Source organism: Nansenia antarctica, assembly GCF_963989245.1.
Source record: "Nansenia antarctica genome assembly, chromosome: 11".
Classification (NCBI taxonomy): Eukaryota; Metazoa; Chordata; class Actinopteri; order Argentiniformes; family Microstomatidae; genus Nansenia; species Nansenia antarctica.
Genome location: NC_137681.1, coordinates 8,249,808 through 8,277,307, shown reverse-complemented (window position 1 = coordinate 8,277,307; position 27,500 = coordinate 8,249,808). Strand labels below are relative to the sequence as shown.

Genomic DNA, 27,500 nt, shown 5'->3' with positions numbered 1-27,500 from the left:
ATTGGCCCTGGAGCGTGATTTGAACAGATCCTTTATAATCCAGGTTGGACATCTAGCTAATGAGGAAGAGAGGACAGATATGCACTTCTGGTACCAGAAATGAAAGGGGTGGAGCTGACTTTGGCTCTCTGTGTGATTGAGTCTGTGAGCAAAGGGAAGTGTGATTTAGGTGTCTCTAGCCTATTCACTTGCTTGCATTACTGATAATGGCAGGTGATTGTAAACATGATAACTAAAAGGGCCCATGCCTATCTACCTGCATGAGTACATTTTTGCATTATCTGTCCAAACCCACAGCCTAGCCCCACCTGAGACTAGTATAGTTTTTGTCACAGATAGCTTGACAAGTAGGGGGGGGGGGTAGTTTCAAGGCTCCCGGAAAGCTATTTGACAACTCGCATCACGTTTCAGACGACAAATATGCATGCAAAAATCGCTATCAATAAATCAAGTTTATTGTTGCGTCACATTACAGTAAGAGAGTAAAATTCTTAGGCTTCGGTTCCTGACATTGCATTGCAGCACAAGACATAAGGCAGTAATAATTCAAGATAATAATAATAATAATAATTAAAAAAGTGACAGTAGTACAGGACATAAGTGCCCAAAAAATAATAGGCATGATACAACATATAGGTGACAATAGTACATGTAAGACAGGATACATTAGTGGTGCCACTAGTGATAATAGATAGTTCAGTAGTAAAGTGGCTGCGGGCTTAAGGTTTCCATAGTCCATCCGTATACACGGGGTGTGCTTGGGGAAGATAGTCAATTGTCTACAGTGGGCTTGTTCATGCGCCTGATCGCCTGGGGGAAGTAGCCGTTGGTTAGCCTCTGAGTTTTGGCCCTGAGGCTCCGGAAGAGGCCTCGCCTCTTGGACGGCAACGTTTCGAACGGGCTGTGGGTGGGGTGTACCGTTTGTCGTATATATATCCTGGATGGAAGGAAGCTTACATCGGTTGAGGGCAGTGCAGTTGCCATGCCAGGCAGTGATGCACCCAGTCAGTAGCATACTCTCGGTTGTGCCTCTGTAACTTCTTCAACCGCCTGAGGTGAAAGAGGCGCTGCTGTGCCCTTTTCACCACCTGTTTCGTATGCACGTCCCAGGTGAGGTCATCAGAGATATGAATGCAGAGGAACTTAAAACTGACGACCCTCTCTACGGCTGACCCGTTGATGGTGATGGGGTCCTGGTCCCAACCATTCCTCCTGAAGTCCACCACCAGCTCCTTGGTCTTGTCAGTGTTGAGGGAGAGGATGTTCTCCTTGCTGTACTGAGCTAGGCGGTCGACCTCTCCTGTAGTTCGTCTCGTCGTTGTCGGTGATCAGGCCAATCACTGTGGTGTCATCAGCAAATGTAATCACTGAGGTGGAGCCGTGTGTGGCCAAGCAGTCGTGGGTGTACAAAGAGTAGAGGAGGGGACTTAAGACACAGCCTTGGGGGGGCACCTGTGTTAAGGTCTTGGAGCCCATTCTCACCACCTGGCGTCAGTCCAACAGGAAGTCCAAGATCCAGTCGCATAGGTCGGGGTTAAGGCCTAGGTCCCTGAGCTTGGTGTCGACCCTGGAGGGGACAATGGTGTTGAACGCTGAACTGTAGTCTAGGAACAGCATCCTCACATAGGAGTTCCTCTTGTCCAGGTGGGTGAGAGCGGTGTGGAGAGCAATGGCGTCGTCGGTGGATCTTTGTCGTCGTATGTAGCATTGATATTATTGTTTTTACACAGGGGTACAGTAAACTGCAAAATGTAGGCTACACTGTACCTCCAATCCATCCAATATGGTGAAAATGCAACTGCGATTGGGGGAGTTCCCTGACATTCCCTGATATTCCCTGACAATTTATGACGGTTGTATGGCGGTATTGACAAAAAACAGGGTTTTCGGCCCAAAAATATATTTCAAATTGACAGGAGGGGGGTGGGACGTACAAAAATGTCACAACAAGATGGCGGCTACTTCAGTGGAAAATAAGCATGTCTTCCAACAGTCACAACTTTTTCCACTCCGCTTTGAAGGCCCCTGTTTCATGTAGGCTAAGGCTACACATAGCCTAACGAATTTGGGAATAATATTTTGAGAAATCAACTCAAAGCTGTAAGAAGCAACACAGATGGAAATGTTGGCTGACCCTGTGTATGGTCCGATAACAGCTCCACCAAGGGAGTTAACTCTTGGGAGCTAACACACCCACAGCGGTGGTGGACGCCAAGAAACGTCCCGAACATTTTGAACAAGCAAATTCAGGCTGAAGGGCAGGGTGTTGACAGGTGCACGCACTGTCCATGTGTCATAAGTAATGATTCAGCATGGTTATTTAATTATATTTCCAAGCGGAATAATAAAAACTACATAATGCACCTTTAGTTAAATTAGTATAAATTGTTGTGGGGGTGATTTGGAATCAGGCTCTTGTGACATAGAAATCGCCCTCTGACCTTGAGGATGTCGTTTTGGCCTAACGGTAGACGCTTGTGTCCTCAAAGTGGGAGACCCGGGTTTGGAAAAGGCCTGCCCGTCACATAGGGCCTTTTCAGCCACAGCCCCATCCCTCTGGAACGCCCTCCCCAACCACATCAGACAGGCCAACACCCTCCCGACATTTAAACAGGCCCTCAAAACCCACCTCTTCAAGCTTGCCGTCACCAGTTAACCCTCTCCCCCTCCCCTTCCCATGTGGGACACAGCACTACCTTAATTAGGCCCTTATAATAATAATAAACATATCTATTACTTATACTTTCTTTTATGTATTTTCTTTTTATTGTTACTACTCAATCTTTTCAGTTTGTAAAGCGTCTTTGAGTGTCTAGAAAAGCACTATATAAGTCTTATTAATAATAATAATGTATTTATTATTATTATTATTATTATTATTATGTTTACCTGAAGAAATTGGGACATCCGTATTCTGCAGTGGTTGACAGAGTTCATGGTGCCTTCCTGTGACATGAATACCCTACGTGTTGAACTCTCCTCACCTGCCTCCCTCTTTTTCCTGACAGATAATTCACCATGGGGAATATGTTTGCAACGCTGTTCAAGGGCCTATTTGGCAAGAAGGAGATGAGGATTCTCATGGTTGGACTTGATGCTGCTGGAAAAACTACCATCCTGTACAAACTCAAACTAGGAGAGATTGTCACTACCATTCCCACTATTGGTAAGGTTGTCTTCCTTTAGTCCTTCAAACCATTCTGATCCCCCACAGGCTCCTAGCTACACCTCCACCCACATGTGTAGGTCATTGTAATGAAAAGTCTGACCAACCCATGTATCACGCCCCAAAATAGAAATTGTCCAATCATATCACAGCAAAAGTCACTACAGGCAGAAAACTCAGACAAACAACTCGCTAATATCTGATGGTGAAAAGCTTCTAGACGAAATATCCTTGTCATCTTTAAAAAAACATGTCTATTACTTGCTGTGGTAAATCAGAAATCAGAAATTTGCCAACTCCCACCATTGTAAGTCATTGAATGTCATTCAGTCACAGTCAGTCACTGTCAGTGAGGCGTTGTTTGTTTGTCTGAGTTTTCAAAGGGGGTGTGGCTTAGCGATAGGTCCATTGCTTCAATGGCTTAGGCTATGGATATATGCTTAAACATCGCTCTCTCCTTTTTTCTCCAGGTTTTAATGTTGAGACAGTAGAATACAAGAACATCAGCTTCACGGTGTGGGACGTCGGCGGTCAGGACAAAATCAGGCCACTGTGGCGCCACTACTTCCAGAACACTCAAGGTGAGACACTTAAGTTTAGTTTACATTTTACATTTATTTTTTGGGGGTATTTAGCAGACGCCTTATTCCAAAGCGACTTACGAATCGATACATTTGACTAAGCAAGTGAATCGTCAATTCACCAGTTCTAGCAGGAAGAGTGATCTAGCTCAGGCCAGGGGCCACTGGCAGTTGTAGTGATGGAAGAAGAAAAAAAAGAACGTTTTTAATTTTATTTTATTTTATTAATAGACACTGGAGCAAGGGGGGCAGTCGAAGTCTTAGGAGACACAGTGCTGGGGGTAGTAATGTAGGAGCAGTTAAGGTGTAGCCTGAAGAGTAGCCGTTAGTTAGTTTTCAGTCACTGTGACTGGTTTTAGTCATATGGATCCTTGCTGACTTCTAAGAGGAAGTTCACAGTGCTGCTGACACAACAAGATAGACGATTTTCAGTCATGGGATTTCTTTCTTGCTTCAACCTGCTGCTCGACTCCAGAATTGAGAAGTGTTTGGGAAGGAAGGAATGTTTGCCTGAGTGTTCTAAGAAATAGGATTTCTCATCAAGAACCAATCCAGTGTTTTATTCACTCTGTAACCATGTCTCTCTCCTCAGGGCTTATCTTTGTGGTGGATAGCAACGACAGAGAGCGAGTGAACGAGGCGAGGGAGGAGTTGACAAGAATGCTCGCCGAGGACGAGCTGAGAGATGCCGTGCTTCTCGTTTTTGCGAACAAACAGGTGAGCTTTTAACGAATGAGACGTCCATTTAACACCAAATGTACGCTGCTTGTACACTTCAGTGCTAGATCCGGAAGAGCCAGTGTGTGCTTGCACCTGTTCAGCCGAAAACCAATGATTACGTCGTCTTTCCAGCTCGTCTTGATATGTGCTAGTAAGTCTGTTAATACCATACAGGTATTAGCCCAGTCCCAAATGTCGTGCCAGGTGAACTTAGCTGCCACCAGCTTTTGATGCAGTTTCCTACCTGGGTGGAACAGGCCGTGAACGGTGTTGAAAACCTGCCGTCTCCTTTTCGCGCGGCTCGGTGGAAACGCCACACCGGAGCGTGCTACCGGCGTCATCAAACACGGATCAAATGTCCTCCAACTGGAGTCCCATGACAGCCATCCTGAAAGCCTGGACGTCCGAGTCGGAGGCCTGCATGATCGCATTAGCCAAAGCCTTTGGCCATTAGCCTAGCGTTTGGTCAGTGGATGCTCTGTCCCCCTCCGTGGACCAGTCAACAGCTTTGCGGACGTGCCTTTGAGAGCGTTGTAAAGGTGCTGCATGAGCTGAACTGCTCGGGGAACAAAGCAATGATAAAAGTTCACCGTGCCCAAAAACTCAGCGAACGGCAGGGGCACCGCCCTGTACATTGTGATGCGGCGTCCGAGGAAGTAGATGGAAGTGAGACGAACAGAAACGGCAGGTCTCGCAGCACGGTGTCCTTTAGACGCTGAAAAGCCTGCGCTGTAGTTTTGAGGCCGAACGGCAAGCGCAGAAATTCTCAAAGGTCCCATATTATAAAAACTCACTTTTTCAATGCTTGTGCTATATATTTGGGTCTCTGATGACCCCACTAACACAGACACTGTGAAATGAAGCAATGCGGTCAGTTTTTTGTTGGCTGAAACATGAAACATGAAAACATGAGCTTCAACAAGCCAGTCAGATTTGCCTCTCGTCATACTGGGAGCATCAAAATGGAGTCGGTGCGTATTGGCATCCGTTGTATTAAATAAGCGCTATGTTGAAGCGCTATTTCCCACGGCCCAACTGTTTCCATTCCAATGGTTTTCGATTCCTTATTTTGTGGGGAACACTGGGATATTTGGTTTTTAATTCTATTCTATTCTATTTCTTCGCCGCACACTGTAGTAGTCGGAAGGAACCGGAGACTTGTTTGCAGTGAAAAGTTTATTTCCTCCTAGCTCAACTAGCATAAAAAGCTCAAAGTGAAACCAACAGGCTCACAGATGAATGCGTGACAGCCTCATGCGTCGCGACTGTGACCAAGTCTTAAAGGCCACTAGACCATATAACACAAAACAAACATGCTGGGGAATCATGTCAGTGTCTCTAAGTAGCGTCCGCTACAATTTCTTCTTTCCAGTACCTCTTGAAATGCCCTAGTAAGGCTGCTTCGTAAGCATTACAGGAAGTGATCATTTATTGAGTCTCTGCTTTATATTTCTGCGGCGCAAGCACCCACTGGCTCTCAGATATCTATAGCACAATCGTGTACAAACAGCCTTTGCTTGTCTCATCTCCCTCTAGGGCTTTTTGCTTCTAAATATGATGTATGAGGTTGATACTCATTGACCTCACACATACAATCATTACATTGACATTCTTGAACTGCGTCTGAAGTGCAGTGTTGAATGAATACAATTTGATTTACTTTTTCCTGCTAGAGAATTCATCCAAAAACATATGGGGGGGGTTTCTGACCATTTTTAAATAGTGTTTCAGATTGACTAGTTTTACAACATTGTTTTTGATGTTTTAAAACTAGTCAATCTGAAACACTATAAAAAATGTGTCAGAAATTCCCATACATTTTCGTGTAGTACGTTTGACTCAATGCTGTTCCTCTTCTTCTACTAGGATCTCCCCAACGCTATGAACGCTGCAGAGATCACAGACAAGCTGGGCCTCCACGCCCTCCGCCAGCGCAACTGGTACATCCAGGCCACCTGTGCCACCAGCGGGGACGGTCTCTACGAGGGCTTGGACTGGCTCTCCAACCAGCTGAAGAACCAGAAATGATCCATTCCACCATCTTATTTTGTTTTTTTTCTCTGTCTGACACAAATGGCAGCACCAGTTTCCAGGCCCCCTGGCCTTCCTGACCTCCTCCCTCCTCTTGGTCTTTCTAAAAAAAATAAGAAAAAAGAAAAAAATAAGAAAAAAATACTTCCTCTCCCTCTCCTCCTTTCTCCCTCCCTCGATCTCTCTTTACTCTCCATCCCTACTCATGGGGCTCTAGCCTGTGCTGCTTGTTGTGTGACTACCGTGTGTTTGCAGTCGGGTGTGTGCGTGCGTGTGTTCAGTGTGCGGGTGTGAAGGCGTCTCTTGTCTGTTAGCTGGGATTCGGGAGTAACCCTGGCGTGCCTTTTTACACACCTCCTGTGGAAACAGTGGTCTGGCTCTTCAAGGCGCCCTCCCACCTCTATACCACCCCACCTCAACTCTGTCTTGCACGGACCCCCCATCCCATCCCCCCCCCCCCCTACTCACCACACCAAGCATGGTTTTCACAAGGCAAAGAAGGAACAAGGGTGCAAACTGTCCTCCTCTCTCCATGGTAGATATCAATACTGTATTGTAACCTGATTTGTACCACAAGCTGTTGAGGTTGAATGATAGGACGCATATTTTATTGTTTGTTTTTAAATCCTAGCCCCACCTGCAGAAAAATGAAATAAATTGCATCCTAACCTGTATCAGGTTGAAGCAAATCAAAAAAGATCACTTTCCATCCTTGGTCGTTCTTTGCATCATTTGGAAAACATGCTGGTTCCTTTATTATTATTATTTTTTCATTATTAAGATTATTATTATGCTTAAGATAGATACAACTCTTAACAATGGTTCTCCAACGAACACTACCTTTTTCCCCTGCGAGAGAGACCATGAAGCACAAACCAACAACAACCATAGGGTAGTTTTCTCCTTTGTGTTAAATTTGCCTCCCAATTGCAAACCTTACATTTGTCAGTAGTCATTACCAAATTGTGAGAACTTGGTCTTTTTAATTGGCTGAATTTAATTGCATTTGTGTTTAAATTTGCCTCCAATCGCAAACTGTAAACCTTACAACGCCCACATGGCATTTTTAATTGACTGAATGTAATTGTATTCGTGGCGGTAGTCAACAGGACAGCAACACATTGTTCCTAATGGCTAAAGCTGCACCCACAATTTTAATTAAAGGTCACCAATGTGTTATATTGGGCATTTCAAAACATCAAGGTTGCTTTATTCTGGTGACCACTGACATTCAGAAGCTTCTAACTTTATTCCTCTAAAGAAAAATGTTACATGTCTTGTTTTTGTCCGTAGTTCTAGCATTTTCTGTTTGTACTACAACTGCTGAACCAAATGGAATTGAGCAGGATGACAAATCTTATATATTAAAGTAGTGTATCCTCAAGGGCCTACAGCTCTACATGTTGTTTTCTACCTGGAAATGTTTCATGAGATTCTTCTTGTCACAAAAAGGTTGGCAGTACCTCAGCAAGCTGTACCCAGCCTGCTCGATGATCATTTCCTGGTTGTGATGAAGGAAAGCACCAAATATGAAGGCTCTTTTAATTGTAATGCTCCAGGCAAATGAAGGAAATACGCCTAGGGGTCTGGATGTGCTTTATATACTTGAGTTACTAAGACCAACGTAACAACAGGTATTTGGCATCTGCACCTGCCCATCCTCAGAGCTGAAGGAAGGACGGTCGGTAGAGGACTTACAGGGGGGCACGGGGGCTAACTCCTAAATTTCGTTGTTTGGTACCTGTACTGTAGCAATGACAAATAAAGTCCATTCCATTCCAACTGGTCAATGATGAGCTGAGTGCCCACTTACAGTGTGGGGGGCGGCGGGGGGGGGTTAAGGATGGCACTTCTGTCGAGAATGATTGTAAATCTGTAAGTTCCCCCTGCAAACTGTTTCTGTGGGGATTTCCTGAACACATTAAAACATTATGATTTGATCCTAATACTTTGTGTGGAGGGTGACATGACTGCTTTGTGTTACGGTGAGAAACCAAATACAAGCTATTCAAGGGCAAGCAAAAGGGAGGACATTTTGTGGCCTTGCTTCAGCTGGTTAAAAGTCTTGTGGTGGTAAAAGTTTAGGTAGTAAATTAATAGCTTAGAGAAAGATCTTCAAACATGAGCAATGAAAAGTAAATGTATGCCTATTGAAACCCATTCATTCATGCAAAATTAAATGCTTATTGCTTAAAAAGTATAATAATAATAACAATTTAAAAAGCAGGACCATATCTCCAACTAGGCATCATGGATAGTGAAACAAATTTTCTTCAGTCACTATTCAAGATTGTGTATTGAGAGGCACATTTCTATGGATTGTTGATGTTAAATGAAGGTCATTATGATAGTTTCACGTGACACTCTTTCGAGTAATTATCTTGACAGGTTAGTGCACGTCGTCAAGCATTCAACATCAGGCATTGATTAAAGCGTAACACTTCATGTAGTCACTTTGATAAAGCATGTATATGCGTTAGGCTACACTTGAATGAAATGCTGAAATTGAACACTATAGGAACTTGATTAAAGTTGCATTGGTATCTTATCAGATAACTCGGTTGCTTACAATCGGCTACAGCTTGCAATTGATACCGATGTAATGACGACGTGCACTAACTTGTCAAGATAATTACTAGAAAGAGTGTCACGTGACACTATCATAATGACCTTCATTTAACATCCCTAACAATCCATAGAAATGTGCCTCTCAATACACAATCTTGAATAGTGACAGAAGAGAAATTGTTTCACTATCCATGATATAGATAATTGCCTAGTTGGAGATATGGTCCTGCTGTTTAAATTGTTATTATTATTATTATTATTATTATTATTATTATTATTATTATACTTTTTAAGCAATAAGCATTTAATTTTGCATGAATGAATGGGTTTCAATAGGCATACATTTACTTTTTATTGCTCATGTTTGAAGATCTATCTCTAAGCTATTACTACCTAAACTTTTACCACCACAAGATGTATGAACTGAATATGAATCAACGTTCCCCACGGTGAGAGGAGAGGCTGGGCTGGGAGGATGTCTTACCTTCTCTGCATACTATTACTACTATGCTCCTCCTCAGGCTGGAAGGGACGGGGACAGTGGAGAAGGTGAAGCTTCAACAACAGGACTTTCACTTTGTCGGTGAAACAGTGAAACAGTAGGACATTGTGTTTAGTATGCCTGAAAGCTGACATACAGAAATCCTTCCCACTAAGGTAAGTTTCTCTAAGGCTTCTAAATCGTGTTGGGAGTAGAGACAGACAAGCTGATCGGAGGTTAATTCGATCAGTGTGACCTGCGTCCAGGTGAAGGCAATCGCAGCCAGGATAAACGGATACATTCTTACACATTTGTAGCCTGTAAAAGCGTATTATTTCATTGATACGGTTCTTGAAATTAAACAAAAATATTTTCAGTAAAGAAGTCGGCAGCTGCCAATTTCTTATTGCGTAAAACTCATGTCTTTATCGATATCGGCTCACTATATGAAACTAGAAATTCGATTCTGGGTTGCGAGATTCATAATACTATAGGCTGTTAACGATGATAAATACATGTATGGACAGAGGCTAAAGAGTCTGAGATCAGATAAAGTTAGAAATTTTTTTTTTTTAACAATTTCCCCACTGCATGTTTTAATCTTAGTGTGTCCTGTCCCGTCTCTGTGTTTTCGGTTTCAGTCTCATAAAACTAATACAGCTCTTTCTCAAACTCATAATATTGTGCTTAATCTTAACTGTGTTCAGGGAATAAGGCACTGGCCTGGCGGGGCAGACTGGTTGAGTTTCAGTATGAGGTGTGTTGGCACAGAGAGAGTAGTTAGAAGTAGAACACACCCGTCTGCAGTTTCTCCTGTCCTGTCCCGTACTCTGTGTCCTGAAGCCTTCTGAGCACCTTCAGACACGGGGCAGGGTGCACAGGTGTGGTGGCCCTGGCTGGTGACATCATCACTACTTGTTTCTTTCCGCGGATGAAGAATAATGGCCTTCAGTCAACAGGTCACGTGACGTTAGAATTATAAGGTTCTATCTCCATTTTTGTCAAAATTGAGTTTTTTACATAATCTGATCCATTAGGTGTTTATTAATGCCTGTGTGGTGTTAATTTTTAAATGTAGAATTTTTGGAGTTAGTAATTCATAAAATACAAAGGTTCCATCTCACAAAACATAATGGAATGTAAAAACTTTGAAGCTCAATATCTCTGAACTACCCTAAACGGAGATAGAACCGTATAATTCTAAGCTCACGAGGAGTTGGAATGCAAATCCAATGTATCGAACATTTACCGAATTTCAATCCACTTTTCCTGCATGTAACTATTATGAAGATACACTGAGATGATCTAACCCAGGATCCTGTCCTGTCCTATTATGCGTAGGAATGTGTTATCCATCATTGGTCTAATGTTATTTTTTGCAATGTCTTGTTTGTCATAGATAGCCTGTACATAATGGTGACTTTTGCACTCAAGTGCACCAATATCAATGTTGTGATGAATGCCCTCATTTATCCTAACACACACACACACACACACACACACACACACACACACACACACACACACACACACACACACACACACGCACACAAATGAGTCTCGAGGAGCAGCAAGCTTCACCTGATACACAGGGAAGATGTTGCCCACACAATGGGCCTTTGTGTCCACTCTCAATGAGCGCCCCATAACTGCCCTCCGTTAGGGTGTGCTATGTAGAAACAAGGGCAATCACTGCACCTCACCTTACCCAGCTTGTCTACCTCATATAGGCAATTTGTCCCTTTTGAAAGTACAGCCTATCATTTTGGTGGAGCACAATATTATGAGTTTGAGAAAGAGCTGTATTAGTTTTATGAGACTGAAACCGAAAACAGACAGGACAGGACACACTAAGATTAAAACATGCACACATACAGTGGGGAAAATAAGTATTTCACCCGCTGCTGATTTTGTGAGTTTACCCCACAAACAAAGAAATGAACAGTCTGAGTCTATATTTTATTTAATGATAGGTTCATTTTGACAGTGAGAGACAGAATATTTGTAAAAAATAAATTTAAAAAATCCCAGAAAATCACATTATACATTTTTTTTAAATGTTAATTTACTACTTTTTAAAAATATTCTGTGTCTCAATGTTAAAATGAACCTACCATTAAAATTATAGACTTATTTTTTTTGTAAGGGGGTTAACTCGCAAAATCAGCAGGTGAAATACTTATTTCCCCCGCTGTATGTGTACACGCACACACACACACACACACACACACACACACACACACACACACACACACCCATGTGTTTGGATATTTATTGTTTTGAAATGTGTCAAGTACTCTGTGGAAATACTGGTTTCCTTTTTTTGGTTAAGTTTGTTTGGCACTTGGCCATGGTGGTGAGAGGTGAGAAGCTATTCTTAGTGACAAAACTCTGGCTGAACTCTTTCTTACACCTTCAAGTTTCTGCTTGACATTACTTATCCGAGCCCACGCTAGGTACAAATAAAACAATAAAAAAACAAGAGGTTACTGATTAACAGTATAAGACTTATAGGCAAAAAGTGCTTGCTATTGTTTTAACTGCTCTCCTAACGTGTGTATTTTGTGTGTGTGTGTGTATGTCTGTGTGGTACCCCCCCTCCCCTCCCCTTCCCTTGCCTTGGATATGGATGTGTATTTTAGACTGCATCCTTCAAACCCCCCTCTACACACCCGGGTCATGTAATGCAGGTGGAAGGGCCATGGATGGAGGTCTTTGAGGGCTCAGACAAGCAGGAGGAGGTGTCCTCCGGAGAGGACGGGCTGCTGGGCAGCTCCACCCTCACCCTGGCTCCTCTGCTAGCCAACCCTCCTCCCGTCCGCCGTTCCCAGCCCCTCGTCATCCGCAGGAGCAGGTAGTACTACTGATACTCTCTCACACACAATGGCCATTGTGACTCAGCAGGCAGTATTGCTACATGGGCGGAAACTGAGTCAACAGCCTGACTGAGTCACCTTCTGATGTTCAGACGTGCTTTCGCAACCGTCAAATATTGATATTGTCCCTGAAGGCATTTGGCAAGTACGTCACAATGGGGTTTTTCTTAAAAGTTTGCACAAAGTGCACTTAAGGAGACGCTGAAAGAAGAAAGCTTTTGATTTTATGTTTTTCCATTGTGAAAATGATGTCATGCTAAAAGTATGGATCTGCTCTGTCTTGGCTGTGTTTGTGAATTATGTTTTTGGCTTCTTTTTTTTTCCAGAATCAAGTCGGAGTCACTTTCTTCTTCAGTCCCCTCCATACCCAATCCCTTTCCAGAGCTGTGCAGCCCTTCTCAATCCCCTGTCCTGATTGGTCTCTCACCTCTGTCAAGTGACACACATGTAAGTTCTGGTGCATTCATGACTAACTCTGACACTTGGAATTCCCACCTCTCCACCACCGTCTCGGACCTCCGAGTTCGGAGCATTCAAGGGATTTGAGGTCAGAAACTCCAAACAACATGAATGTCCGCAGGTGATGGCTAACATTGGCCAGTTATAGCCGCTTTAACTTTACATTTTGCAAGTTTGCAACTCCAAAAAGTCGCAAATCACGAAAACAAACGTCAATGTTTATTCAACAGCTTAGAAACACATGGTGGTTAGATTTCCATCTCACGTTAGTGTAAGCTTCAGAGAATGCTCGTGGTTACTTTCTTGTTGACATGACGTCAGAGAACTACAGGTTAGAACTCTGAGCTCGAGGATGATACCTGTGTTTCCCACTTGTAATTACTAGTAGGAGGACCATTTAAATAGATTTTTCCCACTCAGAGCTTGTATTTATTTGCGAGTTTCCGACTTCATAAATGCACTATTCATTTTTGAGAGGGTATAACCTTGTACCCAGGCAATCATGCCTTGCATTACGTCTGGACAGAACTTGTAGCCTAGAGGGGGGGTGACTCAGCACTTGTCATTATTTGAACTAATCACACGAATGTGAGGTGTTTCTTCAAAAGGACGAGCTTCAAAGTCGACACACACATGGAATGCAGCAAATGGAGGGGGATGTGCGTGGGGGGGTTCTGTGGATGGCATTGGTTGGAATAATAACCAATGGCTATGCGCTTCTTGGTTTGGACAGTGCTTCTGTTTACTGATCAGGCCAACTTTGAGAGATTATTATACCAGAGTGGTATGAGGACATTCTGGTGTTGACAGATTAGGGAGGGTATGTGACGTATTACTGTTCTGGGATGCTGAAAGATGCCTGTAGTAGCAGAAATGCTCTAGCCCCCTACTGTTTGTCTGGCCAACCAGGTTTGAACACTGGTCTTCTGCCAACCCAACGTCTAACTGCCAGAGGGAAAGCTAACTTTCTTGTTCTCATCAAAAAAAACGCTGGACCATTTTCTTTCAAATAAAAAGCAACAAATTAAATGCGATACCTACTACTGTACCAATCACTTTTTCCTCAATCACAGGAACTTGTTTATTGACCTCTCAAACACATAGGAAATGTCAACAATGGAACACTATGGCACATAGTTATATTTACAGTTATGTAATTGCTAAAGTAATTGCTCTCCAATGGAAGCCGATTCCGAAAAAATGAAACACTCAGATGTTCTTGACTTGCCAAGTCAGTCTTAATGTATCTTAATTTAAATCCAATTGAACATACATTTAATTTCCTGATAATAAGATTATAGGCAAAAAGAATAAAAAAACAACAACTGAAGACGGCTGCACAGACCTAGCAGAGCATCAACAGAGAAGACATCCAGCGTCTGGTGGGGTAAATCGGTTGCAGACAGGTATTGCATGTAAAGGATTGTCAACCGAATACTAAACATGAGTGCTTAATTTTGACGTAATATGAATCTGTCCCATTACTTTCGGTGCCCTGAAATAGGGGAACTTTGTATAAAAAGTGTTGGCATTTATACATGGTGAAACCTATATGTACTGTGCACAATTACCTTCAAATAAAAGTTGAGAATCTATACTTCAACCTCATAGTAATTTTATAGTTTAAAATCCAAACTTTTGGTGTGTAGAGCCAGAGCCAGCAACAGTTCAAAATTGGTCTTATGGTCATTATAATGCTAGCTCCTTTTTACTCTTTTGCCCCTGTGTTTCTCTAACCATGGCAAGCTATCTGTTATTTTCTTAATTTCATGGTTGTCCTGTGTTTTATTTTTCCCCAAAGTTGAGACAAACCGCAAAGCAAAGAAGAGTAATGTTTTTCCATGTAATAAGAAAGGTATTCTTTTCTCTCCTTAAGCTATTTGAGCGGCTATTGAGTTATGAGGTTCAAACTATGTCCCCCACGAGGCTCTCTGAGTATATAGCAATTATCTGTCCTGTCGCCGTGTCTTGTAGAACAAGCTGTGCTGTTACCTGTTGATTGACAGGTAACCTTTTCAGGTCTTACGGGTTTTTTGCGGGTTGGCAGAGAAGCCAGACATTGCGTCAGGGTGAGCGTGAGCCATCGCAACCGGTCCTTGTCCCCAGGTTAACCTGCTCCTCTCTCAGGCCTCCCCAGGTTAACCTGCTCCTCTCTCAGGCCTCCACCTCCCCTGCTAGGCTGTATGCCAGTCACAGCATCAGACTGTTCTGGAGGAAGGGAGGGAAAGTGAAAAAGATTTTGAGAAAGAAAAAGAGGGGGGAAGGAAGGTGAGAGGGAGGTGGGGAGAACAACAGTGATTTCATTACACTATTCTACTACAAAATAGGGGTGTTGTGGTAGTACCTGGCCCAGTGCGGTATAGATGTTACGGTACATGTGGGAAAACTAGGGTTAGGTGCTAGGGTGCTACGGTTAAGGTTAGGGTTAGGTTTGGGGGTAGGGTTAGGGATAGGATTAGGGTTAGGGTTAGACATGCCAGCATGTACCAAGTCGACGTAGCACCTAACCCTAACCCTAGTTTTCCCACATGTACCGTATTCCCACATGTACCGTAACATAGACATGTTGTCTATCTAATAAAATAACACTTTGGGAGCATATAACGGCATGAAGACAATTATTATTTTTTTGGTCTGAATGAATTGTAGTCACACTATCTTGTTAGGATTGTCTCTTACTACTAGGACGAGTATTATTTGCCACATTTGTTTTGTTTTATGAGATGTAGACACGGAGACAGACAGGGATTAGGCTAAGCAGGTTCAAGGGGAGGTTCAATGTCAAAGAAGAAGAAGAAGGTCAATAAAGGATGATCTCATCTCTGTGTTGAAAGCTGTCGACTGGTTCTTGGCTTCCTGTCTCTTGCGTTGGATAAGCTTTTTTTTGACAGCGAGCCAGTGGCAGCTTTGTACTGCTGCTGTTCCCTTCAATTGTGCCTCCCATTGTTGACATGATAGCGTGATACCAGTGATGGTTAACAACAGCATCTGTTTTTACTCAGCAAAGATTAGATTAGATTAGATTTATTGTCCCCAGGGGGAAATTCATTTTCACACCACTGTACAGTATACATATATATACAACAACACTGTATAACACAGACAACAACAGACAGTACTACACATGACAGATACATAAGTACACACACTCAAGATGAACACCTTTTCTGGTTTTAAGTATGTATCTTTGTACTTGTTTTAACATAGGTTATTGTGTGTCTGCAATCATGTCTGTTTTTCTGTGTGATGCGTACATTACTCAGGGGAATCTCTCTCTGTCTATGGTTTTGTATATCTATGGTTCGTCTCTCTGTTCTCGTATGAATGCAGTGTTACTGTATCTGCAGTACTTGCAAAATGAATCATTACCACTCAACCCCCCCCCCCCTCTCTCTCTCTCTCTCTCTCTCTCTCTCTCTCTCTCTCTCTCTCTCTCTCTCTCTCTCTCTCTTCTCTCTCTCTCTCTCTCTGTCTCTCTCTCTCTCTCTCTCTTTCTCTCTCTCTCTCTCTCTCTCTCTCTCTCTCTCTCTCTCTCTCTCTCTCTCTCTCTCTCTCTCTCTCTCTCTCTCTCTCTCTCTCTCTCTCTCTCTCTCTCTCTCTCTCTCTCTCTCTAGCTGATCAAGGTGTTTGGGGAGGACAGCCACAGCCGGTCTTTGTGGGTGTCTCCCAGGGCCACGGCCAGAGACGTGTGTCACATGCTGGTCCAGACGGCCCACTGCTCCGACCAGGAGAACTGGGCCCTCATCGAGCTGCACCCAGCCCTGGGCCTGGGTAAGACCATAGGGCCTTTTCAGCCGCACCCCCGTCCCTCTGGAACATATGCATTAGGAGAAATCTGAAGGCCTCGATCTCAAATGAATGGGAAAGACTGGCGCCATCTAATGAAATTGAATTGTGGTTTTAAAGGTCCAGAATGTAACATTCAAGCGTTCTAAAAGGTTCTTAAAGGTCGTAATGGCTATGTTTAATCAGTAAAGATCAGGGAAGGAGATGTTTGAATGAAAGAGATCTTTCATTTACTAAAGTTTTATGGTCTCTTTTTATGGCTTTTTTCTATTTTTTTAAAGAAAAGCGCTTTATAAAAGTCTGAGTGTCCTACACGCAGTTTTCATATAAACATGTTGTTACTGTCAAGGGTGTTCTAGACATTTTGAGGAGAAGCACCTGGTGGTTGATTGAAATTGAACATATATTCATGATTAATAGAACTGATATAATAACCTACCTACTTTGTGTCTCTTAATCCTAAATCAACCATTTGATCCAAATGACCATTTTATGTCATTTTATCAATGAACGTGGAATTACTGTTATTTCAACATTTAGTTTTGCGCATATTGAGTAAAATACTGTGGGCGAGGAGGGGGCACGCACACATGCAATGACATTTTTACCAAGTCACTGACACTGAAGTCACTGACGCTAAAATTGTCCCTATATGATCAAATCCACCATCCCCCCTGATTTTCTTTTACAACTTGAGTACTGCTTATACCTGTCTATACCTGCTAATTCAAGCTGATAACGCCTCTATTTTGTCACTCTGTGGGGCTACCTCAACTCAGGGGCGGCAGTAGCCTAGGGGTAAGAGAGGCCGGTTAGCAATTGGAAGGTCAGACCTTTCTCAGGTGCATAGAGGTTCCAAAGGGCTAGGGGCTTCAGGGTGTGACTCTCCCTTATCCTCTCTGTGTTTCCCCAGAGCGATGCTTGGAGGACCACGAGGCTGTGTTGGAGGTGCAGGCCACCTGGCCCCCGGAGGGCGACACTAAACTGCTGTTCCGCAAGAACTACGCCAAATACGAGTTCTTCAGAAAACCTGTGGTACTTACGTTTTTTTGGTTTTTGTGGCGCAGTCCCACTCATATTTTTTCTTTTTTTATTGACAGATACAGTAGAGATTTAGACAGGAAGGATGTGGGATGACATGCAGGATATGTCCGCGGACGGAATCGAACCGGGTACCCTGCGGTTACGTGGTCGACGCTTAACCCACTACGCCACCTAAGCACCCCAAACCGGTGGTACTTACATGGGTCCCCCCTGGCATCCTTACAATACTTTAACATTCTTTAATTCCCAGAAGTTATCACTGATTTGAACCATTGCTTTCACCCTTGCAATTGTTGCAAGTTGTTGCAAGTTGTGAGATTATATTTAGCGTTATATTTAACACAGAAAAGTGTTAAATACTGACTTTTACATCTTGAAAAGACTGAAAGATGATATCCCAAATGTTTCAAAACCACAGTAAATATACGTCACTGTATGAAAAACTTCTTTGAATAATGCAGTAGAGACTAAATACTGGTTGGATGGGATGTCACTGCAGGTAAGGCAGATTGACAGATAGTGATAGTGTGCCAGTGCCACTCAGACTGAACGTCGTTCAGTGTTAACATCTTGTACATCACATTCTTTGTGCTGCTCATCCTGTTACATGGCTGGCTGACTGCACGTGTGCACACGTTGCTGTCAATGCTTCTCTCTCTTCTCAAGCACCCAGAGCAGCACAGGTGCTACCAGTTTATACAATCACCCAGACGACTCCTGTAGACTAGGGGGTTATGGGTGGGGTGGTTCTCAATGATCGCTCGAATCACTTGTGACACCATAACACACTCACGCCGCTGTGGCTCTTAGTGAGCATGTTTATTTAAAGTTTGACATGAAGAGAGATCAGGTAATATGGCAGGGTGTTGAGTCAGCTTGCTTTCTTTTCACTCACATTAGATTGCTGGTAGATTAGATTTCATATTTTACATTAGATTTCACAGTAGATTGCAGCTGGAACAAGATGCTTCAAGATGTTGTTGAGCCAGTGCAGCTCGCTGTTAGAGAACTAAGCCGATCTTAAAAATGCAACATGGCATGATTATGTTGAAACCATATCAGAGTACACTGAGGTCCTCTTTTGGCTACTGTCTAAAACAACAACAACTTTGATTTATGACTGTCTGACTGACTTTGGCTTCCTCTTGCAGCTCTTCTTCCCTGAGAATATGATCTCTGACAGCGCTGATGTCAGCAAGGGAATGACATCATCAGAGCTCGTCCAGGTAAGCCAGTCAACAATTGTATTTACAACACCCTACTGCGCAGGCATAGTAACAGTTTTGTCTCCCTTTACAGTATATCAGGCGGAACTTTCCGTGCATACCTAGCTGCCGTTCGTTCTCACTCAGGAGACGTAGCTAGCATTAAAGGTTACATAGGGTATATTGATTGCTAATTCAAGCTGATGTGATAACGCCTCTATTTTGTCGCTCTGTGGGGCTACCTCAACTCAGGGGCGGCAGTAGCCTAGGGGTAAGAGAGGCCGGTTAGCAATTGGAAGGTCAGTAGTTCGATCTCTGCCTCAGGAGGGAGCTGCATTTGCCCTCGAGCAAGGCACTTAACCCCTAATTAAGTGGGCGCCAACTATGGCTAGACTACTTTGCCTAGAGCAAAACAAATTCCAACAATTGACTGACAAGTTGATGACACAACCAATAAAACATTCTTCTTCTTCTTCGTGGAAAAGGTTCAAGAAGGGGTTAACCAAACAAGCTGAGTGTGGTGATCACCTGCCTAGCCCATGTTTCACCACCGCATTGTCAGACTTATTGTGCTCTGTGCAAACAATGCCGGCTCACATCTACAACCAAGCTAAATAATTACTGCACCTTCAGCCAGAAACCTGCTTAGCTAGACAGGTGCAGCTTTACGTGATGATTTACCGGACTAAGGATTAAGCCTACTAGAAGTGTCATCAATTGAGATGTTCTATTAAAAGTTGATTGATTGGTGTTGTTGAAAGATTGATCCCACACTTACTGACTAATGTCAGTTTCTCCAGCCTGAGCTGATAGAAATGCACACAGCTAACTACGCTGCTAGGAGGCGACACAGCCAAGCAGAAAGAGAACATGGAAATGTTCCAAAATGTCCAATAAAACAAATAACTTTTCTGTAAACTGGTTTTTGGACCAGTCCTTCACTTGTCCTTCATCTGATCATGTATGGATTTCTACCATTTTTAGTGGCAGTAACACATTGAGATTAACTTTTTTCGGACATGCTGCTTCAGTGTGAGCTGTTCCAATTGGTCTGCTTTTTATTTGGGGTCAGCTGATGTTTGTGTCTCCCTTGCAATGACATCCATAAATGGATGCTATTGATAAGACCACTCACCTGGTTACCCATATCTAATTCACTAATCACTGTCTTAATCAAGGAAGGGTGAAACCAAGCATCCGTTGTGGCCCTCTAGAACCAGTTTGCCCCTGCCATGCTTGTTTGCTTGTTTGGATCCACACTAACCCAGATGTGGTTGCCTGTCCAGAACCTGCTGAAGTCGGGGACGTGTCCAGAGATCCAGGGGTTCCTGCAGGTGAGGGAGCCCAGCCGCAAGTCCTGGAAGAGGGTCTACTTCTTCCTCAGGCGCTCCGGCCTCTACTGCTCCAGCAAGGGCTCCTCAAAGGTCAGCTGGTCACAATGCCCAAAGTGTTTGAGTTTGAGAAAGTGTGGAAAACGTGTGTAATAGATACACAATCAATTGCTGGTTTCTCTGCCTGTCTGTCTGATGATTTGTCTGTCTGTCTGATGATCTGTCTGTCTGTCTGATGATCTGTCTGTGTCCCAGGAGCCTCGTCACCTGCAGTACATAGCCGACCTGGAGGAGCTGAACGTCTACAACGTCACCAACAGCCGCAAGTTCTACAGCGCCCCGGGCGACTTCACCTTCTGTGTCAAGGTAACACTCACAGCTGTTCCTGACTGCATTAAAGAGTGCCATTTCCTCAAACGTAAAAACTATAGAAGTGTCTGTGTGTGTTTAGCCTTGCAGAGACCGTGTTCGTGTTCAGGACTTGAAACTACTTTGTGCAGAGAATGAACAGACACGCACATGCTGGACCTCTGCATTTAGACTCTTTAAGGTGAGGAGACAACACACACGCATGCACACACGCACACAGACACACACGCATACACATACACACACACACACACACACACTTCCACTTTCTTTGTACACCTCTCGGCCAATCACAATGCTTGTTTTCATCAACCTGTTGTTTGAACCTTGTAAACCTGTTAAAATAAATAGATTCATTATAGTAGATTAGATTGTAGCTTCTGACCTCCATGTGTGTGTCCACTGGGAACAGTACGGGAGGCAGCTGCAGTGTAACTACCAGCTGTCCCAGTCAGCCCCCAGCCGTCTGGAGGACACAGACAATAAGGTGAGCTCTTAACCCGACAAGACCATGGAATATGTCATACTGTATACTAAATGAATGCACATTACGTGTGGTTTCCAGTGTATTTAATATGTAGACTGTTGGGCGTGTTTGTGTTGGTATCCAGTGTAGTGAATGTTATACTGTTATAATAACTTATATCATGTTCTACTCAGTTACAGTTCATCTAATGTATTTCATGGCATTCAGGGCACTGACTTTGTTCTACCCACTCTCTCTCTCCCCACTCCCCACTCCCCTTTCCTGTGTGTGTGTGTGTGTGTGTGTGTGTGTGTGTGTGTGTGTGTGTGTGTGTGGTGTGTGTGTGTGGTGTGTGTGTGTGTGGTGTGTGTGTGTGTGTGTGTCTGTGTGTGTGTGTGTGTGTGTGTGTGTGTCCGTGTCCGTGTGTGTTTCCCTCAGTGGTGCGGCTCGGAGGCCAGCCTGGTAGCGATGGACTTCTCTGGGAAGGCCGGTGGACGAGTCATTCAGAACCACAGAGACGCCCAGAGCGCCGAGAGGGAGGAGGGACAGGCCTGGAGGGTGAGACAGGGCGAGAGAAAAAGGACGTCCAGATGACGTCTTTCTAGGACGTCCAGATGACGTCTTTCTAGGACGTCCAGATGACGTCTTTAGGATGTCTTATGGACTACAGAATTGTCTTCTGTAGTCCATAAGACATCCTAAAGACGTCATCTGGACGTCCTAGAAAGACGCCATCTGAACCCACATTCCGGCTTCCCTGAGGACGTCTTTTGGACTCTTTGTTTACTGGGAGGAAGAGGCATTGAGACTGATGTTGTCATTTAGCTCCTGTTTTTTATCCAAAGTGCCTTTATTGGGTTTGTAAGGATCACTCAATGAGTGTTGAGTCGTAGCATCAACTCAACACTTGTTTACTCACAAACCGCCTAACAACAGAACAGACCAATCAAACACGTGTCGTCTCACCCAGGCCGAACACAACGATCGCAGCACAGTGAATAATACTGCTATGAATGAATGAATGAATGAATGAATGAATGAATGGACTTTATTGTCATTGCTACAGTACAGGTACCAAACAACGAAATTTAGGAGGGGTGGCTCCCCTGGTGTTAGGAAAGGACCCAGGTGTGTGTGTTTTTGTACATGGCGTTGTAATAGGTTTGCTTGTGTTTATGTGTTATTCCACAGAGGAGAGAAGCCTTGAGGTGCAGCTTACCCAACCTGACCCCTGGCTCGCGACCCTCTTGTAAGTCATCCTGTAAACATACACATACCGTCAACATAGACATCCCAATACAGTTGCACAACCTCCTTTTTTAACGTTATTTCTTCTGAGTGGTAGTCCCAGTCATACTTTTCATTTTATTGGACAGATATAGTGAAGACAGACAGGAAAGTAAGGAGAAGATGGGAGAGAGGGCATGAGCAGGGCATGGGCCAGATTCAAACCCACCATAGTTGGTGTAAAGCAGACATAGTTGGTGTAAAGCAGACATAGATGGTGTAAAACAAGACAATTCAATCTGGTCACACGGCTATCACGTTGCACTGCAAAGCAACAACAGAACAGCTAGCGAGTGAAACCTCTTACCTGGGCGAATCTGACTCAAGAGGTTTCACTCGCTAGCAGTTCCGTTGGCTACACAAGCATGGCAGTGCAACGTGATAGCTGTGGGACAAAGAAGCCTGCCCGAGATTATCTATAGTCGTCCAACTTCCTGTGGTAACGTCATATTGAGTATACCTTTAACATTTCTGCTTTCATTCAAGTTTCACTGAGTTGTGGAAGTGTGACAGCAAGGTGAAAGCAGCCAGGTGGATGCCTATGTCTGTGTATTTTCCTAGCAGAATGTACAGTGCCTCCACTTCAAAGTGTTTGCATGTGCATGTGCATTTTTTTGTGTGTGTGCATACGTTCATCCGTGTGTATGTGTTCAGCCATCCACAGGACCCAGCCCTGGTTCCATGGGGGGGTGTCACGGAAGCAGGCCCAGAGGCTGATAGAGGAACAGGGGCTTGTGGACGGGTGAGTACGCTGTACCCCCCCCCCCCCCCCCACCCTCACATAACCTGCTTTGAGGGACAACTTTGTTTGTGACTCTACACTCCATTGACTGTGTATTTGCGTTATCCTACCCTTGTAAATAACATGATGCTCCCCTTGGGTACGTGCGTGTTTGTGTGTGTACATGTGCGTGTGTGTATGACTGTGTTGTGTATCTGCCTGTGTGTATGACTGTGTTGTGTGTGTGTGTGTGTGTGTGTGTGTGTGTGTGTGTGTGTGTGTAGGATGTTCCTAATTCGGGAGAGTCAGCAGCATGTCCAGTGTTTTGTCCTCTCGCTGTGTTGCAAGTTGAAGACCAAACATTACCTCATCATTCCTGTGAGTCTCACACCGTCTGAACTACCCATTTATCAGTCCAAGACCTCTCCTTCTTTTATCTGTCTACCCATCCATCTCTTTTACACTCCTTCTTTTGTCTGTCCATCTATCCATCATACAACATTGTCACAAATAGAAGATGATGTGTTCAGAGCTCAACTGAACATAAATTCACAGATAAGTTTGTTGTGCGGTACTGCTTAGTATCGTTGTAAAAACCCTACCTGAAGTCCTTCTTCTGTCTGCAGTGTGAGGAGGGCGGTAGGAAGTACTACACCATGAATGACGGTCTCACACTGTTCATCGACCTGCTGCAGCTGGTGGAGTTCCACCAGATCAACAAAGGCATCCTCCCTGTGTGCCTCAAACACCCCTGTGTCTGTGTGGCCCTCTGATCCCTACCCCTGCCATTACCCTAGGGCCACCCTGTATGACCCGTGCCATGGAGCTCCCCATATGACCATGGGACCACCCCATAAGACTTCTGGGCAACCCTCGATGACCCTACCCAGTAAACAAAGAGTCCGAAAGACGTCCTCAGGGAAGCCGGAATGTGGGTTCAGATGACGTCTTTAGGACGTCTTATGGACTACAGATCGTCTTCTATAGTCCATTCGACGTCCTAAAGATGTCATCTGAACCCACATTCCTGCTTCCCTGAGGACGTCTTTTGGACTCTTTGTTTACTGGGTAGGATCAGCCAATATGAGAGCATCACCTAGTATGACCATAGTGTAGCACAACTTTAAAACATTGTGTTCATGTTCTTCAATCCAGGACACAATATAAAGCTCCCTGATATAACACTAAGCACTCTTGAAATGCAAATCTTTGCACACTGTGGGTGAAGGGGGGGGCTATTTTGATATCGTTCTTGTTTGTTCTAGGTCCCAGATCGGGGAAATATGTATGTTATCTAATACTGCTTTCACCTTGAACATTTTCATTTATCACACAAGTGGTGCTACATGTGCAGTGTATACAGCTCAAGTTCCAATGCACAAGGCCAGTTTATTTATATGCCACCGCTTCCTTCTTGTTCAATATCTTGATAGTTTTTTATGGGCGACAATTGTATTGTAACTTAGCCTACACATAATCCATATATGTTTTACATAACTGTTCAATTAATTATGATAATAATAAAGGCTGTTAAATCTCCTACTTGGTGTTGTGACATACAGTGTCCTGTGGTCAGCCAGTGGCTCTGGCTGTTATTGCTAGCTAGCTACAGTAGATTTGACTTAGTGAAATGTGGCTGCTGGGCTTGATCCAAATTAAATAAGCGAGACTTATAAAGATATGCCTACGTTTTTTATGAGAGTGCAGTGAGGGGAGCATGATGCTGTGGAGAGACCCGGTATGGGATGAGGATATCGGCTTCACTTTTGACCCCCTCTTGGAGAAATGCCTACTTTTCGCCACTAGAGGGCGACGTATTACCATTACAGTCAGAGAATGAAAACAAACCACCGAAGCACTTGTAAAAAGAAAAGAAAGAAAAACAACTATTTGTGTACTGAATGTGACACATGCGACGACTCATTGTCAAAACAATAAATCCAAGCTATTTTAATGTTTCATATACATATTTATATATATTCATATTTCATGTACAAAGTTACATTCTGAACTGCAAAGGCTCATTCATAGAAATAAATACTGAAATGGCTAAATTGCGATATTGAAGTTTCTCTCTTCTCCTGGAGAAGAAGGATACGACACACATCTCACATACAGACAAGGCTTCCTCTCCCACTCCTCAGTACAGAGGTACAGAGGGACCCACACCAGCACAGTCAGTTGGTACACGGGGGCCAGAGACACAGGGCCGGTCTCACACCCTATTTCCCGTCTTGTGTACTTGCGCCAAACCTGGCCAAAAGTAGTGCACTAGATCGGGAATAGGGTGTCCTTAAATAGCCACAAAGATTAGAGTCTAAAAGACATACATACAAAAAAGTCATAAAAATAGGCTTAAAATAGTCTTCAAATGTATAAGTGTTATCTCAGCCCATCAGATAGGACCTCTCTCGTCAGGGAACACAGCCACCAAACCACCTAGTGTACAAAAAGGGAGGAGAATTTGAATGGCTCCTAAAAGCTGGACAGTGTTGCATTGTTCCCCCTAACGATTCAAGTTAGGCTTTAGGGAGGCTAAGCTGATCCTGGATCTGTTCCTAAGGGCGACTTCTTACATGGAGCGTACAGAAGATTCCAGTAGCAACAAGTCCGATACTTTCTCTCACCTCTCTCTGCCTGAAGAATATTCTTCAAATTTCATTTACAGAGATGACAACTTAAAAAAATATCTATCTATCTATATACCATGATCCTTATAACAAGGACTACCTTGCAGAACGACTTGATATCTACAGAGAGACAGGGGTTGAACATGCTGCTAGCTAAGGCAGCCCATCAGAGATAAGTTGAGACTGTTTTAATTTTGGATGGTTGTTGTCGTTTGTCCTTTGGTAACCGTGGTAACATTCTTTCACTTAAGAATCGATTCCTGTCAGTCAGTCACACTGCAAACGTCAATAATTCAGCAGAACATTCATCGCTAAGGCAACCGTAGATGTCGTTAAGGTGTCTGATCTACCTGGTGGGAGGGAAGACAAAAGCAGTGGCCAGGATGCGACCCTGTTCCAACACTTTTACCATAATACCATTTCCACAGATCCAACCTTGTCAGGTCAGTGGTTACCTCAAGGAAGGAAGGAAAGGAAGGAAGGATGCATTTCTAACATATTGGAACAGGGACATTCTCTGCCCCGGTAGCTACTGAAACGATTGCTCTGTTATCGATTACATTTACCTAGACGTAAGCCTCGTCATGGAGAACCACTACAGATCCAGGTCCAGAGAACTTAGGCAACTGATTAATCGGTCTTGCATACAATCAAAAGCCATGTTGTTCTTGAGAAAAAAACACCACACAAGGGAACAGCTGTGTCCTATTCATACAGGTCACCCAGCATCGACTCCCTCATTGGATTGTCCCATCCTTGCATTCTGATTGGACAGCTACGAAACATGGGTCTGACTTTGGTTTCCACTTCAAATAAAGCATAACTACACTACTAAACCATCCTCCTTCTCCTGTGGCAAACCCTCTAGATCATTCTCTATGTGGACAGGGGTGTGTGTGTGTCTCACATGAGCGTACTACTGTCCCCTCTCTCTACAGTACAGTACAGAGGTCGTTCTGTCAAGAACCACCCTGCACCGAGTCTACCAATCACCACACAGTATTTGGATAGAGAGTATGGACTCAAAAAGTCTATTAGAAAAAAAATGAGGTGCAAAACATGAAAACATCTGAGAAAGGAAAATAAAAAGGAAAATAAAACAATAAACCGAACATGATTTTGTATTCAATAATAATTCTTAAAATTATAGCAGTAATTGAAGAGCAAATAGACTTTTGGATTTAAAAATCCAACCCATAAAATGAAAAAGACAATAAGCCAAAAAGTAAAAAAAAAACAAATAATAAACTAAATGAAACATGCAATAAACATGCATAAAGAGCGACTGTGATTGGACTGTTTGCTGCTCTAAGCAGGCTCCTCCCACTTTTCTGATGAAGTCCCCCTGGACACTGATTGAAGATCAGTTTTGTGTTCTTCGCCTTAGTCATCAAGGTTAGCATTCGGGGAGGGTAAGCTGATCCTAGGCCTGTGCCTCCCACAGGCGACTGCTGCCCAGTCCGTCTCCATGGCAGCATGGGAGAGGTGTGACAGCGTCAGGGGTCAGGGGTCAGGGCTGAGAGGTCAAAGTTCAGTCCTCGTTAGCCATGACCTGCCATACGATGAGGTGACTGCGTTCAGCTTTGGCCAGATGGGGCTGGAGCTTCAGAGTGTGTTCATCTGTATCCTCTGTCTCCCCAGCCTCGTCCCCTATACACGCACACGCACACGCACACGGACACGGACACGGACACGGACACGGACACGGACACGGACACGGACACGCACACGGACACGGACACGGACACGGACACGGACACGGACACACACACCCACACA

At 43.8% G+C, this 27,500-nt stretch overlaps 3 protein-coding genes across 3 annotated transcripts in view; 2 read left to right on the top strand and 1 right to left on the bottom strand.

Moving 5' to 3' along the window:
- The window catches only part of arf2b (ARF GTPase 2b), a 9,474-nt gene extending 1,096 nt beyond the window's left edge, over positions 1–8,378 (top strand). The window contains exons 2-5 of the mRNA XM_080541438.1: positions 3,009–3,166; positions 3,637–3,747; positions 4,340–4,464; positions 6,334–8,378. Coding sequence (XP_080397564.1) covers positions 3,019–3,166; positions 3,637–3,747; positions 4,340–4,464; positions 6,334–6,495 — 546 coding nt within the window. The 5' untranslated portion in view covers positions 3,009–3,018 and the 3' untranslated portion in view covers positions 6,496–8,378. The remainder of the gene's footprint in view (positions 1–3,008; positions 3,167–3,636; positions 3,748–4,339; positions 4,465–6,333) is intronic.
- A 3,853-nt stretch (positions 8,379–12,231) lies between these two features.
- grb7 (growth factor receptor bound protein 7) lies at positions 12,232–23,864 on the top strand (the record flags this gene model as incomplete). Its single annotated transcript, XM_080541745.1, has 14 exons — positions 12,232–12,401; positions 12,750–12,870; positions 16,497–16,653; positions 17,582–17,703; positions 18,864–18,938; positions 20,204–20,341; positions 20,504–20,614; positions 20,700–20,798; positions 21,030–21,104; positions 21,522–21,641; positions 22,275–22,332; positions 23,025–23,112; positions 23,376–23,469; positions 23,718–23,864. The coding sequence occupies 14 exons, from the start codon at positions 12,232–12,234 to the stop codon at positions 23,862–23,864; spliced, it is 1,575 nt and encodes a 524-aa protein (XP_080397871.1).
- Positions 23,865–27,236: 3,372 nt separating this feature from the next.
- spag9b (sperm associated antigen 9b) overlaps positions 27,237–27,500 on the bottom strand; it is a 38,117-nt gene continuing 37,853 nt past the window's right edge. The window contains exon 29 of the mRNA XM_080541953.1: positions 27,237–27,371. Coding sequence (XP_080398079.1) covers positions 27,253–27,371 — 119 coding nt within the window. The 3' untranslated portion in view covers positions 27,237–27,252. The remainder of the gene's footprint in view (positions 27,372–27,500) is intronic.